Source organism: Podarcis pityusensis (genome assembly GCF_964106645.2).
Source record: "Podarcis pityusensis genome assembly, chromosome: 10".
Lineage (NCBI taxonomy): Eukaryota > Metazoa > Chordata > Lepidosauria > Squamata > Lacertidae > Podarcis > Podarcis pityusensis.
The window spans coordinates 8959158-8975607 of NC_138035.1; the positions used below are offsets into that span (position 1 = coordinate 8959158).

Consider the following 16450-nt stretch of genomic DNA (forward strand, 5'->3'; position numbering starts at 1 on the left):
ACCTGTACGACATATGACATAAAAACATACCCTCCAGACCAGGAGAAAACAAGCATGCCACCCCCCTCTTCCACGTGACAGCCTTTAAGATATTTGAAGGTGGCTCTCATATCTCCTCTCAGTCTCCTCTTTTCCAGGCTAAACATACCCAGCTCCTTCAACTGTTCTTCATATGGCATGGTTTCCAGATCCTTGAGCATCTTGGTTGCCTTCCTCTGTACACCTTCCAGCTTGATGTTCACAGGATCCGAGTCAGTTCCTATGGAAAGAGGTGGTCCTTGAGGTTTTGCGGTCCTGAGCTATTTGAGGCTTTAGAGTCTTTGTGAATTCTGAATTTGTTTCTGATCTACAATGGAGAAGAATAAGGTTGATTGGAGTGTGCCACTTCAGACTACGGCTGGGGGATACCAGTTTTTGAACGCTCAAAGGGGAGCAGGAAATGTACTCACAGAACATTCACACACCGAGGAGAAAGAATGTGGCGTGAAAATGTGATTGGCCTACCTGCAGTCTAAAGTGGTCCAGAGTCATTCTGCTTATTCACAATAACAATCGTAATAATAATTCTACATGTGTATGTCAAGCCCGAATGCTCAGTCAAATCAGTCATGTACAACTCTGTCTGCATCACTTGTTCCCCTACGGTTTCGGTGCTGAGGTGTTGAATTCATTTGCGCCTGAGTGCATTTGATGTTCTTCCCACCCCAACTCTGGCTAGATGCTCATAACTTAGAAACAGAAACATCAAAGTTTGGGAGAGGGCAAATTATTTAACTTTCATATTTGAGCTTCAGAGGGGATTTTAATGGGGCTTGTATTGCTTCTAATATCATAAGAATCCATTGAAACCAGCCTTTGAAGGTGTGTTGCATTAGTTTAATGGATTATAATCAGCAAACTTGCTGGAGCTCCTTTTTTTATTAACTCTGGGCCCCTCTAGCTACATGGGTTGTGAGATAAAAGCCATAATTACTTCCTTCCCTGGGAACTGCCAGCGGTCCACTGAGAGACGAGTCTTTATTTATGTTGGATACAGTTGGGAAGGATGGATGGAGAGGTGTGCTTGGTGGTCATTGCCCAGCTTTAGATTCTTCTATCCTTGGAGAACTTTCAGAACCTTTTTCATCGATCTTTGTGCTGATCTTCTTGGCATCTGCTCTGGTTCCTTAAAGAAAACAGGGGTCTTTTTATTGCTGAGTGGTCCAACCAATGAGGGATCCCATAGCTAGTATGGCAATGACATAATGCTATGTACCAAATAAGACTTAGCTACCCGATGAAGTCAAGTCATACGGCTTAGGTCCAAACTATCTGAAAGACCAGATTTCCTGGTTGGGTTTTGAGGTCTTCAGGGGAGGCCCTGCTCTCAGTCCTGCCACCCTTACAGGCCTGCTTGGTGGGGATGGAGGAAAGGGCCTTTTCGGTTGCTGCTCCCAGACTTTGCAACTCACTTTTTAGAGAAGCTAGACTGGCACCCTCCTTGTTATCCTTCTGCTGGCAGCAGGCTTTTGGGAGCAGAAAGCTTTTTGGGAAAGGGCTTGTGCTGTGCTGTTTTATTGTAATTATCTGTATGGTGTGTGCGTGTGTGTGCACAAGTGCGTAGTTTTAATTTTACCATTGCTCATTTTTTATAATGATTATTTTTTGCTATTTTTTATTATGTTTTTAGCTCTTCTTTTTATCTGAAAACTGCCTTGAGTCCTTGTCAGGGAAAAAGGCAGAGTATAAATTAATAATGTAACCCTGTCAGAGTGTGGGTTCTGTTTTCTGTCCAATTTCTGAGTGGGTGAACACTTCTTGGCCACTTCTGCAGCTGCCCCAAAGTTTGGCGTCCCGTGACATGGGGAAAATAAAATCTCTTTAGAAAACGGCCTTGAAGATTTCTAATGCAGGCATATCTGAAATCTATATGTAAGCGGTTGTATGAACTTCTGTTACCTTTCCTTAGATGTTCCTGCTATTTTTGTTCGATGTTATTTTTTGTGTGGTTTTGGTGTTTTTTCTCCAATTGTAAGTTTTTAAAGTTGTTTTTAATGTCATGTTTTTAATTGTTATCACCTGCCCTGGGACAATTGTTGGAGCAGCTCTGGTGCTGATCTTTGACCTGATGAAAGCAAACCAGGCAAGAGCACCACAGGACTTGTTGCTACCTCTCTGCTGTCTTCAGGCACTAACTTCTCAAGCCTTCTTCTGTGTTCCTTTCCCTCCCAGGTGCACAAGGAAGGAGCAATGTGAGCGGTCCAGGGAGCCCCGGAGGTTTGCCTCGGAGATGCAGCAGTGCGTCCGATTGACCGTGCACCCCAACAACATCTCCGTCTCACAGTATAGTGTCATGGTAAGGGCGGAGGCCTTATTCCTCTCCGCAAAACACCCCATTTCAGCTTCCCCTGGCCTTACCAACATGTTTACGCCCCATTTGACCTGTAGGCTTAGCAGCACGTCAAATTCCGCGTGGACATGAAGCACATACTTGCATACCCTCCAAGCGCCCCTGTTTTCCAGAGACAGTCCTGGAATTACGAAAGCCGTCCCAGCTTCTGATTTGATCCCAGGCTGTCCCTATTTCCCCCGGTGCTGACGGCTGCGAGCGAACATCCCATGGCCTCTTCGTGGCCTCTCCATGGGCCAGCTTCCTCTCTTGGGGAGCTCATAGCAGCTGCTGGAGAGCAGGCGAGGAGGAGAGGCTGCCATTGCTGAGACCCAGTCCCCTGTGATGCATCAGCTCTGAGGGGCAGACAGAGTAATAATAATAATAATAATAATAATAATAATAATAATAATTTATTTATACCCCGCCCTTCCCGGTTCAGAAAACCGGGCTCAAGGCGGCTAGCAACAAATTTAAAACACTTAATTGATGCAACAAAAAACAGCATAAAATACAGTATAAAACGTGAATAACAATAAATTCAGAATTCAAAAATCAACTTAGGGGGGAAATCCATCCAAATAAACATTAGATGATCATCAGGGCTAGCTGGCTAAATTAGTCCTATTTGGGCCAGCGAGGAGAACAGGGGAGAATTAGCTGTGGGATCCCAGAGCGGGGAATCTTCATAAAAAGGGGAGGGAAGGAAAGGGAATAAAAGATCAGGCTAAGTTCACATTGAAAGCCAGGCGGCATAGCTGTGTCTTACAGGCCCTGTGGAAGGAGGTTAAATCCTGCAGTAAAGGGCCGCCCTGGATGGGAAGAAAGGAGGAACAGAGAGGAAAGGGTCTTGATTTTTTTTTAATTAAAAAATGCTTCTGTGTCTAATCAGTTTGGGGAGTGAGAATTGCCCCGTTTTCATATGAGGAATGTTGGAGGGTATGCACTTGGTGGTCCTAGGGGCCATGCCGAATGGATCTCAAGGGTCGTGTGCACAGTTTAGGATGCCCGGACCCACTGAAATCAGTGGGTGCCAAGTGTGCCCACATCTTTCACACAGGACTGGGGTGAAAGGCGGCTCAGGAGTTTTCCTTGGCATGCACAGATACCAGGCCAACTTTTTTCTTTCTGTACACCTCATTGAGCAATATTTAAGCATTAAACACACGTGAAATCACACAGACGTATACTGTACCTTTAAACAAATCAGTAAGAACAGGAATTCACCGCACACAAAAGATAATCAGTGGTAATTTTCCAGTTGTAGTTTTCTTTCTTTTACTTTGGGCAAAAAAACTCTGTGTTGCTCAGATTGTGAGTCACTCCCTATCTTGGAAAATCACCCCATATATAGTCAGTCACCAGATTTGTGGGACGGGGGCATATTTCAGACTCATTTAAGAGCCTCACGTCACATCTGCCCCAAACATTTAAAGCAGGGGCCAGCAAACCTTTTCAGCAGAAGGCCAGTCCCAGAGATCTTGTGGTGGGCCAGACTATTTTTGGGGGGGGGGGGATGAACATATCCCTATGCTCCACAAATAACCCAGAGGTGCATTTTAAATAAAAGCACACATTCTACTCATGTAAAAACTCCAGCCAGGCCCCACAAATCACTCAGAGATGTATTTTAAATAATAGGACACATTCTGCTCATGTAAAAATACTCTGATTCCTGTACCGTCCGTGGGCCGGATTTAGAAGGCGATTGGGCCAGATCCAGCCCCCGGGCCTTAGATTACCTACCCATGATTTAAAGGACATTTACATCGCATGCTTCCCAGAATTCTGGGAATTGCAGTTTCTTAAGGGAGCTGGGAGTTATAGTTTTGTGAGGGTTCCCAGGATTCTATGGAGAGAGCCATCGTTTAAATCCCCGGACTTAGAAATCAGTTGCTTCTCTGAGCATCTAATGATGCAACTGGGCAGCCAAGGGGGCTCTAACCCCTCCCCCCCCGACACCTTGCACTCTTGCCATAAACTGGGCCTTTCCCCCCTTTCACTATACAATATTAATACGCTGTTTTTCCACTTAGTGGGCTTACAGGACAAATTGTTATCAGAGCCAACTAAAAATAACGTCTCAAAGACTCCCAGAACAATTTGCGTTATTAGAGGCTGTGTGTTTCAGTACCTTGGTCACAAGCTGTGAAGAGCTTTAAAGGTCAGCCCCGGCACTTTGAATTGTGCCTGGAAACAGACCAGTCTCCTGCGCAGCTGCTCTATCCATCTGCTCAAAGCAATTTTTATTACTTTGCTTCTCGGTTGAAACGGCTTACATCCGTATGAATAATGGCAGCGTACGCACACCCGTAGCGGCTCCTGAGTTTGTGAGGGCGTGATTTGTACCTGTGGGCCCCATTTATTTATCTATTTCATAATGTAGACTCCTTTATGCGCAGGGCCTTGTTGGTGACACAGAGAGCTCCCTCCGCTGGTGGTGCTAGGAGAGGAGGCGTAGAGAGTTAGGCTGCAGCAATGCAGTTTCTCTGTAGTCCACAGAGTGCCTCTTGTGAGTAACTAGCCGCCTTCCTCAGAAGCGTCGCTCGTGCCGGCGAGCCTCAAACCTTCACGGCATTCCCCAAAGGCTGCCCACTTTGCATGAGCGCTGTAGAGCACTCCTACCCGCCACCGGGCAAACCCACCCCAGCACGGCGCTGCGCCAGGAGTCCCTGCATTGCCCCCTCGCGTTTACATCTGCATCGCACCCCTTCCCCACCCTGAGCACTACTGTCTGTTGAAGGATGCCACTTAACAAGCAAGAGGCATTTTGTCTTAGCACTGCCAGTGTAATTCTGCCTCTCTCGCTGGGCTTCCTGCAACAACCACCTCTTGCTTCTCCTCTCCCATTTTCTCCTGCAGCTGGTCCTGGAGACTTACAATGTCCCGGAGCTGTCGGACGGCGTCAATTGCACCTTTGGGGACCTGTCGGAAATGGACGGCGTGGTGCTGGGGAGCCGGATTCAGTGCAAGTCCCCCGCAGCCAAGGAGGTGCCAAAGATCATCACAGCGAACGGTGAGTCCGACTGAGTCTCCACCCAGGATGTTGTTACAGAGACAGGGGGAAGAAACTGAATTCAGCTCCCATCTAAAGGTCTGCTACCTGCACAATTCACTGTTGCCGGAAGGATGCACCAGCCGAAAAGCAGCCATCCTTTGAAACCCACACGTCTCTTGAATTTTGCCAGTGCACGCTCACAAAGAACGCATGAGGTTGGGTAAAGTGTGCATTAAACATTGTGCATATCGGCGGGGGAAGCCATACAAAATTCATTGTTTTAAGGGAAAGGGCTTTGTAAAAAGGTGTGCATTAAGCAACGTTGCGTACACAAACACAGAAATTCACAGTGATACATTTTCATGAGGTTTTTTCTTCTTCTTCTCCTTAATTAAAAAAAGTGCAAACTGATGTGGGGAAAAGAATTTAAGTTTGGGGGGGGAAGGGAAATGGAGAGATGTACCCATCCCAAATTTCTTGGGATTTCCCTTTTCCTTTTGAAGGCGAACTGTGGCATTTGGGGAGGGCACTTAACCCTGCCACAAGTTTGGGGGCCACTTACCAAGAATGCTTCTCAGTGAACCCAAGAGCTGACCTTGAATATCCTGATACAGAACAGGAGAGGGGATCATTTCTGACATGTGCTGAATCCAAGTGGACCTTCTCTTCCCCCTTGCCCAAATTTAAATGGGGGGGCAAGCAGGCATGCGTTGCTCCCACTGCTCTGTCCAGCCCTTTGAAGTCCCCAGCAAGGGAGAAGTAAAAGGTAAAGGTAAAGGGACCACTGACCCTTAGGTCCAGTCGCTGACGACTCTGGGGTTGCGGCGCTCATCTCGCTTTACTGGCCGAGGGAGCTGGCATTTGTCTGCAGACAGCTTTTGGGTCATGTGGCCAGCATGACTAAGCCGCTTCTGGCGAACCACAGCAGCGCACGGAAACACCATTTACCTTCCCGCCGGAGCGGTACCTATTTATCTACTTGCACTTTGACATGCTTTCGAACTGCTAGGTGGGCAGGAGCAGGGACCGAGCAACGAGAGCTCACCCAGTTGCAGGGATTCAAACCGCCGACCTCCCGATTGGCAAGCCCAAGAGGCTCAGTGGTTTAGACCACAGCGCCACCCGTGTCCCCTAAATCTAAGTTAAGAGGTAAAGGGACCCCTGACCATTAGGTCCAGTCGTGGCCGACTTGCCCAAATTTAAATGGGGGGGCAAGCAGGCATGCGTTGCTCCCACTGCTCTGTCCAGCCCTTTGAAGTCCCCAGCAAGGGAGAAGTAAAAGGTAAAGGTAAAGGGACCACTGACCCTTAGGTCCAGTCGCTGACGACTCTGGGGTTGCAGCGCTCATCTCGCTTTATTGGCCGAGGGAGCCGGCGTACAGTTCCGGGCCACGTGGTCAGCATGACTAAGCCGCTTCTGGCGAACCAGAGCAGCACACAGAAACACCATTTACCTTCCCGCAGGAGTGGTACCTATTTATCTACTTGCACTTCGTGCTTTCGAACTGCTAGGTGGGCAGGAGCAGGGACCGAGCAACGGGAGCTCACCCCGTCGCAGGGATTCGAACAGTCAACCTTCTGATCTGCAAGTCCTAGGCTCTGTGGTTTAGACCACAGCGCCACCCACATCCCTAAGGGAAGAGTAGCTCTTATTAAATGCAACGCATTTAACTGAGCTGTCAAAGTCATCAGCGTGGCAGATGGGCAGCGGTGGGGCACTCCAATGGCAAAATGTATGCAGGAGTGTGCATGTGTGTGTACAGGCCGGCGGTGATGAGTTGTTGTCAGGTTCCCTTTGGCGTGATTGATTAATGACTCTCTCAGGTGAGGAAGAAAATAATAGAGGTGGAAGAGGGCAGGCGGGTTAAAGTTTTGCATTAAACATGTGCACCTTCCTTATGAAATTCCTGCAATTACTGTCATCAGCCAGCATCCTGGTCTGTTAGGCAGGCGGAGATGTGAGGCGGGAGAACGGGAATAAGGTTGTGGCCTATACTTACTGGAATGGGGCGGATGGAATTAAAGAAGGGGGCAGGAAGGCTCCTATGAAACAAGGTGATTCCTGCATTGCAGGGGGTTGGACTGGATGCCCTTTGGGGTCCCTTGCAATGTTACAATTCTATGAGCCTCTGTTTTAAAGCACATCCGACGCACATTTAGAGATCTCCCTCCCCAAAGGATCTTGAGAACTGTTGTTTCTTTAGGGTATTAGGTATTTCACTTCTGTGAAGGGTTAAGCTACATTTGTGTGCCAAGGCACCTGAGCCACAAAGTTCCCAGGAGAACAATAAAACACACCGACACACACAGAGAGTATTTTGCTTTAAGGGTTCAAATAGGCCACAACTTTGTTGGCTACAGATGTGAGCGGTTTGGCTTAGGGCAGGCATGGCCAAACTTGGCCCTCCAGCTGTTTTGGGACTACAATTCCCACCAGCCCTGACCACTGGTCCTGTTAGCTAGGGATGATGGGAGTTGTAGTCCCAAAACATCTGGAGGGCCAAGTTTGGTCATGTCTGGCTTAGACATTGGAGTGAAGCCAGGCTGTATCTTGACTCCTGCCCATCTGCAGGGAGCACACAAAAGGTTAACCCACCGATAGGGGGTGCCCTATAACTTACATCAGATAGTGGCACCCGTGGGGTCCCCATAGGGCAGCGGTTCTCAACCTGTGGGTCCCTAGATGTTGTTGGACTACAATTCCCATCATCCCTGAGCTCTGGCCTTGCTAGCTAGGGATGATGGGAGTTGTAGTTCAACAACATCTGGGGACCCACAGGTTGAGAAAGGCTGCCATAGGGGCTTTGACATGGCCCTAGCCCACGTCCAGGCATTGGACAGGATTCGCACCCTGGATCCCTTTAACAGGATACCTTTACTGAGGAGGGGCAGGTGAAGACAACAACCTTCCCTCCAATCAAACGAAGGCTTACCCAATGCCTAACCTCACAAAAGTTGTGACAATTGCTAATAGGTAGGCGGAAACCAAATGGCTGGTGCCAATTTGCCAAGTGGGAAAAATTCCTATGCGGCCCCAACAACATGGCGACTGACAATTGCCATAACCAGGTCATATCAGAGAAAAGCATGAAAAGAGGGTGGGTGGGTAGGGTGATGTGACGAAGAGGCAAGAAGAGGGTGCCAACCGGCTGTGCCGCAGTTAAATTACCTGCGGCCACACCCACCCTGCCAGCTGATTGACAGGGGCTGTCCCCCAGCACAGATGACATAGAAAGGAGGGGGTGAGTGGACTTCCCATGATTCTTTAAGGAACGCCGCGTGCTGAGGGTTGCATCTTGAGAGTAGGTGGAAAGGGAGCCAAGTTAGGCAGCAAGAAGAACTTCCTTGTGAACAGAGTGTGGATTGTCTTCCTCTTTTAGATAGCCACTTCCGCCCTTGAAGGAGGTGGAGTTGCGGGCTTCACGGCCCCACCACGCGTGCTGCGGCTGGAGCCCAGCCCCACTTGATTGGGGGTATTCCTGGCCGCGTAATCCTCTGGCCAACCAATTGGTTGGCTCTGGGGGCATGGCCTGCCCTATTTAAAGCAAGACGTGGCCGGGGCTCTCCCTCTTTGCTTTGCCACTTGCCAGCTGTTCTGGCTTTTCGCACCCTCCCGCCCTATAAGGTTTTTGTTCCTTGACCTTGCTATGGATCTTGGTTGGTCGCTGTTGAGGGGCCTGGTAGGAATTTTTCCACTTGGTAAATTGGCACCAGCCACTTGGTTTTTGCCTACCTCGTATAACTTTCTTGGTATCGGCAGTTAGGCATTGGTATTGTTCTGTAGATGGAAGAGGGGAGGTAGCGCCATCACCTGCCCCACATATTGAAGGGTAATCCGATAAAGGATTCCAGGGGGCGTGGCCCTGCCCGAAGCCTAGGGAGGTGAGGGCCTAAGGCATGCCCCCTATTGGTGACCCCGGGGGAGTTCCTAGTTGATGTGCATCAGCAGGACTCCCCCTACTGGTGGTTAACCCTTCCCGGACCTCTAGCGGACGGGCTGAAGCTGGATATAGTCGGTTAGGACCAATGCCTAAGCCAATATTTCTCATCACCTGTAACCAATAAAGTTGTGGCCTTATTTAGCCCATTAACCTTAATAATTGTGTCATGTGTCTTTAGTTCCAGCGGGGGGGGGGGGGAGACTCGCCATGCAACTAGATGTAATAAGCCCTGTTTCTTCTTCCTCTTCCAGGAGACCACCACATTGTCCAGCTCCAGCTCAAATCCAAGGAAACAGGGATGACTTTTGCCAGCACCAGTTTCGTCTTCTACAATTGCAGCGTCCACAACTCGTAAGTTTGCGGTTTAACCACCAGTCTGTCTCCCCGGGAAACTATGTGAATCTTAGCTCTTTCCACACACCCTCCAACATTCCAGTTCATCCTCGTCCCTGAGCTGGGCGGTGGCAGCACTGGCAAAGGAAATAGGGACATTCTGGGATCAAATCAGAAGCCAGGATGGCGTTCGTAATTCTGGAACTGTGCCTGGAAAATAGGGGCACTTGGAGGGTATGCTTTTGGGGGATTAGGGGTGTCTCCTAATAACTCTCAGCACCCATAATGAAACACGGCTCCCAGGATTCGTTGAAGAAATGATTCTGCTTTAAATGCATATCAGGTGGCAAATGTAAGGTAAAGGTAAAGGGACCCCTGATCATTAGGTCCAGTCATGGCCGACTCTGGGGTTGCGGCGCTCATCTCGCTTTATTGGCCGAGGGAGCTGGCGTACAGCTTCTGTACTAAGTCGCTTCTGGCGAACCAGAGCAGCTCATGGAAACGCCGTTTACCTTCCCGCCGGAGTGGTACCTATTTATCTACCTGCACTTTGACGTGCTTTGGTTGGCAGGAGCAGGGACCGAGCAACGGGAGCTCACCCCGTCGCGGGGATTCGAACCGCCGACCTTCTGATCGGCAAGCCCTAGGCTCTGTGGTTTAACCCACAGTGCAATTCACATGTGCCAGGAGATCTAGCGTTCCCATGGCATGCACCCACCGTATCTTTAGCATCCCAGATTTTTGCACCACCCTTTTCCGCGACTGGTGCTCTATCACAGACTTCCTCACCCTCAAAGTGTGCTCTAGCTGCACCAGGAAGGGATATTTGCATCAGTTTGGCAATTCGCAAGCGACGCCAAATCCTATTTCCCCGTCTCTGCCACTTTGACAAACAGCAGTGCAGGTGGAATTGGAAGGGGGGGGAGAAGGGGGAGGCGGTTGGAAACCCGACTTCAGCTACCCAGAGATGCTGGCGTTTAAATATTTATGGCGTGTTTTGCTTTCCGACTTGACAAACTATAATACACTATCCATTTTTAATTTGATTTATCAGAGCAGGAGCTTGTTATCAATTTAAAGAACAGCCGAGTCTTCGGTGGATTGAAGCAGAGACAGATTTCACCAGCAGGAGAGGGAGGTGGAGTGTTTGCATCGGGGATACAGACAGAATAGGAATAACCCAGGGAGTTCCCTAGCCTTTTTCTTTCTTTTTACAAAAAGAAAAATGTGTACACAGCAATTATGAGATATTTGCTTTTATGTCTGGGCTTACATTTGCAGCGAGGAAGGGAAGTAGGGAGTTCATGCGACAAGGACAGGGCAGAAAGATTGTGGATGCTGGGGTCTGATCCTAGCATTGTCCTCTTGTTTCTGAGCCTCCGTCATGGCAAGGCTTCCTTTGAGGGTTAAAACCCTGAACACTGAAATTCTCAGCAATCCAGTTTTGATCAAATTGAGCTGCCATTACTGCATTGCAGGGGGTTGGACTAGATGTCCCATGGGGTCCCTCCCAGTCCAAAAATTCTTTGAGAAATTTTGGCCGGATTCATCTGTTGTATGCAATGTTTTAGAGCCTACAGCTATGCTATGTGACTCGGAAACTGCAACTAATCTAGAATGAGGCAGCTAGACTAGGGACTGGGAGTGGCCACAGAGACCATATAACACCGGTCCTGAAAGACCTACACTGGCTCCCAGTACGTTTCTGTCAGGGAACTGACATCGGAGCTAGAGGCGGAGGGAAGGCTCTCAAATGATGCTAGAGAAGGGCCAAGCAGGGAGAGAGGCAGTTCAGCAGAGGGGGAAGCAAATCAACGTTACACCAGGGATAAAGGGGGGCAGATGGGGGAATCGGCGAGAGGGCTCCAGGACTCTTCACTGGACACCAGCGGGGAGAGCACGGGTCCTCCGCTACCCACGCCCTCCCTGCGCAGAAGACTTCCACGCAGGGAGAGTAGGAGGAGACTAGGCGTCAAACAACTTTTATGTTGCAAGAGATTTAAGAAACGCCCACTGACGGATTCTGCTAGCGACTGAGGCAGCCATGAATTGAAGGGGCTGTCCAGACAGAAAGGTTTAACAAGGCAACATAGCCAGGAGAGGCGGCAACTTACGCACAAGCAACCCCATACTCATTATAGTTTCCAAGTACAATTCAAAGTGTTGGCGCTGACCTTTAAAGCCCTAAACGGACTCGGTCCAGTATATCTGAAGGAGCGTCTCCACCCCCATCGTTCAGCCGGGACACTGAGATTCAGCTCTGAGGACCTTCTGGCGGTTCCCTCCCTGCATGAATTGAGGTTACAGGGAACCAGGCAGAGGGCCTTCTTGGTAGTGGCACCCGCCCTGTGGAACGCCCTCCCACCAGATATCAAGGAAATAAACAACTATCTGACTTTTAGAAGAAGGCAGCTCTGTATCCAGAAATTTTTAATGTCTGATGTTTTACAGTTTTTATATATATGCTGTAAACCACCCAGCAGTTGCATAACATTACCCCTCAGTTAGATTGCTGAAATGCATTGTACGTGGGGCTGCCTTTGAAGATGGTTTGGAAGCTGCAGCTTCTGCAGAACTCAACGACCAGATTATTGAATAGGGCAGGATGGGAGAGCCAGTGTGGTGTAGTGGTTAAGAGCAGTGGACTTGTAATCTGGTGAACTGGGTTCACTTCCCCGCTCCTCCACATGCAGCTGCTGGGTGACCTTGGGCCAGTCACACTTCTCTGAAGTCTCTCAGCCCCACTCACCTCACAGAGTGTTTGTTGTGGGGGAGGAAGGGAAAGGAGAATGTTAGCCACTTTGAGACTCCTTCGGGTAGTGATAAAGCAGGATATCAAATCCAAACTCCTTTTCTTCTTCTTCTTCTTCTTCTTCTTCTTCTTCTTCTTCTTCTTCTTCTTCTTCACATAAAAACAAAACCAGTCTTGGCTACCAATTGGATTATTGGCTCAATTCAAAGTGCTGCTTTTAACCTTTAAAGACTTACTCAGCTCAGGACCCCAATATCTTGCATTCGTCATCTGAAGCTCTTCTCTGTGTGCCTCCTCTGAAGGCGTTTCAAAGGGTAGGGACATGAGGATGGGGCCTTTTCGGTGGTGGCTCCCCATTCATGGAATGCTCCGCCCACAAAGGTGTGCCTGGCATCATCCTTGTCTGTGTCCAGGCTTGAGGCAGAAACATTTTTATTCTCCCAGGCTTCTGGTCCTCATTGAGGACAGGACTTAAGTATATTTGTGGCCTCTTCTGCTGCTCGTCTTTTCAACGGCATGGGTTAAGTGGGATCTGCCTTTTATGAGCCAGTGTGGTATAGTGGTTAGACTTCAGACTAGGACCCGGGAAAGACCTGGGTTTGAATCTCTACTCACTCAGGAAGCTCACTGGGTCACCTTGGGCTAGACACTGCCACTCAGCCACCTTACCTACCTCACAGGACTGTTGTGGGTATTTATGAGGTGGGGGAGAGCTTTGAGTCCTTGGAGAATTAGGTGGACAACAAATAATATATATATTTTTAATGATTATTTCAGTTTCCTCTTTTATTCTTGTTCTTGTACTGGGCATTAATGTTTGTTTTAAGCTACTTTGAGTCACTTTTGTGAAAAAGCAGCAAATAAATATTCATGCTAATAATAATAATAATAATAATAATAATAACGTTCTTTGCTCCCCCTCCCCATGGTGTGGTTGTTTTCCCTGTGCCTTCTTTAAATGTCTAGATCATATTTTGCATTTGAAGTCTCTTGATTTCCTTCTCCTCTTCTCCCTTCTGCCCAGGTGCCTGTCCTGCGTGGAGAGCCCTTACCGGTGCCACTGGTGCAAATACCGCCATGTCTGTACTCACGAACCCCTCAACTGCCACTTTTTGGAAGGACGAGTCAAGGTTCCTGAGGTAGGAATGCCCTGGGGATGTTTGCCAGGGTCCGCCATCTTGCCTTTAAGGGGAATGGGTGGGGAGGAAACATGGAGAGAGTTTTAGAAATTTGTTGGCTTCATCTGAGAAAGTTCCAGGCTGGGGAGAGGGGTGGCCAAGGAGAGGGCCTTTTTGTGGTAGCCCCTAAGTTGTGGATTTTCCTTCACATAAGGCGTGTCTGGCTTCTTCCCTGCCCAGCTTCCACGCCATCTGTTATGGATGCTTTAGCTGGGATTCCTGCATTGCAGGAATGATTAGATGATTCTTGGGTCTAGATGATTCTTGGGTCCTTTCCAACTCTAAGATTCTATGATTCTATGAAATGCCTGACATTTAATACCTGAGATATGTATCTTCCAGGTCCACCCTATTCCTGTGGTTGCAATTTGCTTTGATTACTTTTAATTCGGTATTTAAAATTGTTGTAACCCATTACGATAAATGCTGATGAAGGGCAGGTAATAAATTTAACCATCTTCTATCTGGTCTCTGGTAATAATGGACTCCATTTCCTTTCTCATCACAATCTTTCTGGGTGGATAGCCTTCAAATAGTCTCTGGGTGTGTTCGCATGTGTCAATGTGAATGTGTCAATATCCAACAGAGCCAGTGGTAGTAGAACGGTTGGAGACTTGGGCTAGGACCTGGGAGAGCAAGGTTGGAATCCCCACACGGCCATGAAGTTCCTTGAGTATGACCTTGGGCCAGTCGCTCTTGCCTCTCAGCCCAACCTACCTCACAGGGTCATCGTGGGGAGGAAATGAGGAGTGGGAGAACCATTGTTCTTCAACCTTGAGCTCCTTGGAGAAAGGAGGAGGGTTCTAAATAATAATAATAATAATAATAATAATAATAATAATAATAATATCCTGAAAATATTTGCTATGTAACAGCATCAGTATTTTGCCTTCCAAAGATGTTGCAGCAGCAGTCAACGCCTGAGAAGTATCATATATATATAAAATCAGTTTTTTAACATATCATTTTCAACAATTATTAAACATACTTTTATATCTTATACAATTTTTTGACTTCCATCAATCACATCTGAAAATTTTCCAATCTTTTCACTTAATATACATATCTTGCTTACACTATTACATTTAAATCTCATAACTATTGTCTCTCTTCTTTCTCTTCTTTGCAATATTTCATGTTTCTCCTTACAAAACTTATTGTAGTCCTACTAGCGTAATTTGTTGATTACAGTTGCTCTTCAAATAGTTTGTATATTTCTTCCAATCTTCTGCAAATCTCTGGTCCCGCAGGTTTCGAATCCTTCCTCTCATTTTATCCAATTCTGCATAGTCCATTAATTTTATCTGCCATTCTTCTTTCGTCGGTATTTCTTCTTGCTTCCATTTCTGGGCCAACAATAGAACACCTGAGAAGTATCTCTGGTGGGCAACAGCAGTCGGAGTTTCGACTGCCTCTGTAACGCAGCATGGAACTTAGGAAACGTCACATGGCCCTCGTTAACTCAACAAATCAACAAATCAAAACGATCAGATATTCCAAATCTGCTAACCAGGCCTCACCACTGTCAGCAATCGGTTGCAGCATTCTGCCCTAGCTGCTGTCTCCAGATCAAGGGCGAGGGAAGCCCCATATTTTCCCCACTTCACCAACAAAGATATTGGGTGGTATTCAATAAAACAATTAGTTGAGTGCAAGAATTTCTGCTTGTAGAAAATGACTTACGCCCCTCTCCTTTTCCAGTGAGCATCCCATGCCATTACCAAATCTGTTTGGGAAGGTTGGGGAAGACCCCAAAACAAATTGTGGAGGAGATACAGAGAGGAGAGAGTGGGACAAGTCTCATTGTGCAAGCAGAAGTCGTTCCATCGTTATTTGGTGGAATATTGCCAGTGTTCTTGAAATGTAAGAAAGCTTTAAAGGTAAAGGGACCCCTGACCATTAGGTCCAGTCGTGACCGCTCTGGGGTTGCGGCGCTCATCTCGCTTTATTGGCCGAGGGAGCCGGTGTACAGCTTCCGGGTTGTGGCCAGCATGACTAAGCCGCTTCTGGCGAACCAGAGCAGCGCACGGAAACGCCGTTTACCTTCCCGCCGGAGCGGTACCTATTTATCTACTTGCACTTTGAAGTGCTTTCGAACTGCTAGGTTGGCAGGAGCAGGGACCGAGCAACGGGAGCTCACCCCATCGTGGGGATTCGAACCGCTGACCTTCTGATCGACAAGTCCTAGGCTCTGTTGTTTAACCCACAGCGCCACCCGCGTTTCTGTAAAGAAAGCTTTACAGGTGTATAATGGCACCTCAAAAACAGTTCTTAGCATTATTTCTCAGACCTGGAGCAGATTTGGAGCATAATGGTACAGCATCCCAAAGCTTCTTCTATATCGTATCTTCAATAACAGTTGCCCCCTAATGGACCAGTTGAAGACAAGTCTTCTTTTACAAGAGATCGGATTAGTCCATTTTCACTCGTTCACCTGATTAAGATCCAAATCGCCATTGCTCACACAAAGCGCAGACGTTGGAAAGGCCTGTCCGCGTCTTGTTCAGAACTTCAGCTTGGCAATAAAGCAAGAATATTTACGCCTCCGGCGTCGAGCTCAATCAAAACAGGCTGACAATATGGTGGGATGATTTGTAACCGGGATACTTCACTCTGACGTATAATTTCCCTTTGCGACCGAGGCTTGGGAGAATTGAGCCCTGCTGGTTTACAGCACACTTGGCAACTCCGTCCTTTGTGGAATGAATTGTTGGAAAGGAAAGGTGGTGTTCGAGAGGACAAAGACAGAACCATTCTTAGGACTGGGATATTTATTAAGAAGCAGAGAAGAAGTGGAGCAATGGGTTGTTAATAGAGAGATCATGCCAACTTACGCATTCCCTAAGATTTGAAAGGGGGAAAAACTCAACGAAAGGCCTAC

The 16450-nt window shown here is 47.8% G+C and overlaps 1 protein-coding gene across 4 annotated transcripts in view; it reads left to right on the top strand.

The window, feature by feature from the left end:
• The window catches only part of PLXNA4 (plexin A4), a 609453-nt gene that overhangs the window by 451811 nt on the left and 141192 nt on the right, over window positions 1-16450 (top strand). For all 4 annotated transcript variants that reach the window (XM_081022606.1, XM_081022607.1, XM_081022608.1 and 1 more), the window contains 4 exons: window positions 2212-2335; window positions 5231-5384; window positions 9558-9657; window positions 13416-13530. In XM_081022606.1, coding sequence (XP_080878732.1) covers window positions 2212-2335; window positions 5231-5384; window positions 9558-9657; window positions 13416-13530 — 493 coding nt within the window. The remainder of the gene's footprint in view (window positions 1-2211; window positions 2336-5230; window positions 5385-9557; window positions 9658-13415; window positions 13531-16450) is intronic.